Genomic DNA, 4,880 nt, shown 5'->3' with positions numbered 1-4,880 from the left:
CACTGCTTCTTGCACTTCTAACTTTTCTTGTTCAAGTTGTATCTTAATTTTTCTTAGCTCGTTAAGCTTTTCCTTCCTTTCACTGACCTGGTCATTCAAATCTTAAAATTCCTCTTTCAGACTTGTATGATCTCTTTTTATAGTCTCTAAAGTAATCAGGATCTTTTCATGGCATCCTTCAATTTACCGACCTCTGAGGTTAGAGCGTGGACCTCATGGAGTGAGCTGACTGGTAAAAAACAACAGGAGTTAAACAGTGCATCAAATTTATAAACACAAATGTGCATATAAACCAATCGATTATGGACCAACACTGATATCTAGTGGTGGTTAGTAAAAAGTGCACTAAATTAAAAAATAAACGTGATAGAATATAATACAATACATGTACAGTACTAAGCTTCCCACTCAACCTCCAACAGAAAAAAACATTCTTCTTATTTTCTCACAGATGATTGTAGAACAGGATGAGGGAGCGGGATGTGAGATATGCAAAAAACAAAACAAAATGGAAAGTACATAGTGTAGCAAGGTTGATAGCAGGATAAAATATCTGGACTTTTAATCTTCAAACATTATACTCACATAAATGCGAGTGCAAAGAGCATATCACTCTCAAAAGGCTGGTTGTGTAGATGAATATGGATCGAGGTGACGTCAGTGGTCAAACGCTGTGTGTGTGTTGTCATCCGTCCCGTGTGGATCAGAAGAACTCGTCGGTCCTCTGCTTGAGCTGCTTCCTGTTACGGCCATCTGGAAACAGCAACCGCTCTCATTGGAGTTCCTTCTCATTCTGACCCGGTGTGTCCCTGAATCCAGGAGAGAAGGTGAAGGAGACACACCGGGTCAGAGTGAGAAGGAACTCCAAGGAGAGCGGCTGCTGTTTCCAGACGGCTGTAACAGAAAAACAGGAAGCAGCCCCAGCAGAGGACCGACGAGTTCTTCTGATTCACGCGGGATGGGTGACTTCCCACACAGCGTTTGACCACTGACGTCACCTCGATCCATATTCATCAACGCACCAGCTACTGTGGAACTACACCTACTGTGTGATGCCACATATCCCTTTAGCACTTAGGCCAGGTCCCCGCTGGCTACTGCAGCGCCCGCTGTGGCGGACGCTGCAGGGACAAGAGCCGCCCCACAATGGGGCCGGGCCCGCTGCGAGTTTAGATCAGGACTCGCGACTGAGCACTAGGCCACGCCTCCTGGCGGTTCAGCCAATGAGGGCAAACCTGCCGGGTGACATCATGGCCACGCCCCCATCACTCCCCCGTCATGCCCCCCTCCTCTTTCCCCCTGCAGCTCACTGCAGACCGGGGGACTGGGCTGCACGCGCCGCCAGCCTCGCAGGCGCGCGTGCAGCGTAGGCACTGGGGCCGAAGCCTAAGTTTGTTAATTAAAGTACAGTAGTTAGCCTCCACACTCTCACAATCGAGAGGTGTATGTCGTTAGCTCTTATAGGTAGGCTCGCTGCTGCTTGTATCTTGACAAAGGGTATATTAGCAGCAATTTGCACCAACAGTAGATTGTCAGGGGAGCAGGTAGCATGCATTTACTGTACAATGCACTTTGCAGATACAAATACATTTATTCACACGATCAGCATATTCTGCGGTCCCATTGGGCAAAGAGATCTGCCCTCCTAATGGCTCCCGGCGCACCATGTGACAGCGTAGCTGCACGGGAACACAGTCTTATTGTATCCCCTGCTGGCTGACGCGCCACAGCGCCTCGTGAGCCGACACGGAAGGAGGCACTGGGGCCTGCCACTACCGAGGTGAGTGGTGTGCGGCGTGCACGCCGCCACGTGCGCTGCCGTCACCATCGGGGACCTGGCCTTAGGCTGCGGCCATGCTGCCGCTGAGCGCGCTCATGCTTCAGAGCGGTCACGGCACCAACTCTCCAAGCATGAGCGCATGCTGTCCTGCATAATTTTGCGAGCGGGTGGGGCGTGGCCCGGGGCGTGTCATTGGCTGGATCGGGGCTATTTCTATGTGTGTGTGTGTGTGTGTGGCTGTGTGCTGTGTGCATTGACTAACGCTGATTGGTTGCTGAAGGGTCAAGCGCGCCAAGCACCAAGCGCGCTCAGTGGCAGCGTGGACTCAGCCTTGGCCTGTTGCCTGCGAGGCTGGCGGCGTGTGCAGCCGAGTCCCCCGGGCATGACGGGGGGTGATGGGGGCGCAGCCGTGACGTCACCCGGCAGGTTTGCCCTCATTGGCTGAACCTCCGAGGTCGTGGCCTAGCGCTCCGTCGCGAGTCCTGATCTCAATTCTCTTGAGAGCAGGAGTTTCTGTTGGCACAGCGCGGCGCCCCCCCCCCTCGCAGTGGGCCCGGCCCCATTGTGGGGCGGCTCTTGTCCCTGCAGCGTCCACCACAGCGGGGACCTGGCCTTAGACTGGTGGCGGCTGTGAGAGTCTCCGGTAGATTGTTGCAGTTTTGGGGGGCACGGTGTCACGATCGTGCTTGCCACAAACCGGGACCGGACCGCGGGGCTGAGGTGGGGATGTATATGCACCGACCTTAGGCCACGGAGTCAGGTCCGGAGTGCAGATTCCGTGGTCAGACATAGCCGGATCAGGATTGGAGAAAGCAGGGTTAACGTTATCCAGGCAGGGGTCAAGGCAGGCGGCACAGGAGCGGAGGTCGAGGATACGAGCCGAGGTCGTCATCAGGTAATCTTGGGTGAAGCTACTTCAGCGTAGAAGGCAAGAACCTTGAGTGAAGCCAACTCAGCGGAGACGCTTCAGCGAAGGTGCTCCAGCGTGACAGGGAAAGGACAGGAGACACAGGAACAAGAAGCTTCAGTACAGGGACTTCAGCACAGGAACTAACTCCACTTGTAGGAAGCAGCAACAACCAGAAGCCACAGTGCTGGGAACCCAACGCTTCAGCACGGGAAGGCAGGAAAAGTTCAGTGAAGCCGCAGGGTTTCTTGAAGGAGAAAACAGGAGCAGAGAAGGGCGAAGGCCACAGGAACGAGGGGTGCAGACACGCCACAGGAAACACTGGGGGAACCAGCGTAGCCGCTTCAGCATGGCAAAGGCGAAGTCTGCCAGGAACAAGGAAAGCAGCGCCGGGGCTACTATGCAAGAAGGCCTTGGGATGCAGGGTCTAGGAGCAGGAGGCAAGGCACAAGGAGGCGTGGCAGGCCAACCAGAGAGTCTGTGAGAAGCACAGATGCTTGCAACTTGTATTGCAAAGTCTATGTCCAGCCGCTTCCTGAGGGCGGGGCAGTATCTAAATAGCACAGGAGGCCAATCAGGCCAGAGCTGCACAGGAGGCAGCAAGAGGCAGGTGATTGCAGAAGCAGGGAAAAGTTTGTCTGGAACCTGCCAAGGGGTTCCAGCCAAACCCAGGAGCGGATTTCTCACACACGGTAAGAGAAGGAGGAGCGGCCGGATACTTTGCTGAACCTTGGGACCACGAAAAGTCTTTTGGAGTCAGATCTCAGATGATAAGTGCTGCGTGTGGTAGGGGTGAGGATCTTGTTCAGATAGATGGGGGTGTCTATGCTGAGGGTGTGAACCTCTTTCTGGGAGACTTCCAGTTCTATGTTGAGACTACAGGCCTTCTTCTCAATGGGGACAATAGCAGCGTCTACCCTTTCAAGATCAGTCATGGCCCTGTCAACTCACTGAGCAAGTGACACTCTCATCTCCCAAATTGCACCCTCAAGGTGGGCCATGAACTGAGACCTCTTTAATTTGACCTTCGCTTCTTGCTCTTTATTCAATCGTTCATGGAGGAGATCCCATTCATGTCTAGTAGGCAGCAGTGCATTTTAAGCACGGCTCCCTTCCGACACATGCTTTTCTAACATCGCAGGGGCTCCTTGAACATTTTCTATAGCTTCCTGTGCAAGCAACCTGCCAGACTTCTTCTTCTTCCTCTTTACTTAGGTAGATTCTGACACATCAGCAGTACTGGGCACACATTCTTTGTTAACTTCTGTATTTATCCTGCTCCCACAACACGTTACTTGCTGCAGGCACTGCTCGGCTCGCTGGACCACATCTTTCTCTTTATCATCAGTGGTACTGAATGTTCGGTCTCGGAAGAGAAACTTCTGCATTTTTCTCATGACCACAGCACGTTGTTTGCTGCTGGCTCACTGGATGAAATATTCCTCTGGCTGCTAATGCTGCCCGTTTCCCGGGGGCCACAGGGGCATCACCCTCATCATCAGAAGAAGGCCTGAAAGGACATGGCTTCATGTGGCTGAGCTCTTTACATCTTGAACTAAACTAAAGAGTGCTGAGCTCAAGCACCTTCTTGCTCACATTTGGGCTGAGATAAGGAGGAGGACAGACTAGAGTTTTTCCTGAGCATACAACTATGCTGACAGAGGAAAGACCAGACTGTTATTCCTGGGAGCGATTGGACTGCAAAAGCCTACAGCTACAACAACAGAAACAGATAAGAGACTTTCTTGTTGGACTGTTGTGTGTGTGTGTGTGTGTGTGTGTGTGTGTGTGTGTGTGTATATATATATATATATATATATACAGTGCTTGACAAATCACCCAAAAATCTACTCGCCGAACCAAAAAATCTACTCGCCACCTAGTCCCGCCTCTAATCCCGCCCCCAACCCCGCCTCTAATCCCGCCCCCAGTCCCTCATTTTAAAAAAACAAATTCCTAGTAAGAACATTCGTTTTTGACATTAGTTTATTTATTGTATTACATTATACTACAATTAGGTGTGTGTGTGTGTGTGTGTGTGTGTGTGTGTGTGTGTGTGTGTGTGTGTGTGTGTGTGTGTGTGTGTGTATAAATGTCGAATCTAGAAAAAAAAGCCAGAATATTTAAAGCAGCAATCCCGTCTGGGATCTTACCTGATCCGCAGTCCCTCAATGTCCAGGTACCCTCATTCCA

General features: G+C 51.7%; 1 protein-coding gene across 1 annotated transcript in view; it reads right to left on the bottom strand.

Annotated features, from left to right (window-relative positions):
• Window positions 1-4,336: 4,336 nt before the first annotated feature.
• Window positions 4,337-4,880, bottom strand: part of LOC142463871 (uncharacterized) — a 13,406-nt gene continuing 12,862 nt past the window's right edge. The window contains exon 2 of the mRNA XM_075566687.1: window positions 4,337-4,401. Coding sequence (XP_075422802.1) covers window positions 4,337-4,401 — 65 coding nt within the window. The remainder of the gene's footprint in view (window positions 4,402-4,880) is intronic.

This window comes from Ascaphus truei, chromosome 12 (genome assembly GCF_040206685.1).
Source record: "Ascaphus truei isolate aAscTru1 chromosome 12, aAscTru1.hap1, whole genome shotgun sequence".
NCBI classification, from domain to species: Eukaryota; Metazoa; Chordata; class Amphibia; order Anura; family Ascaphidae; genus Ascaphus; species Ascaphus truei.
The sequence above is the reverse complement of the archived record's forward strand: the minus strand, read 5'-3'. Positions and strand labels throughout refer to the sequence as shown.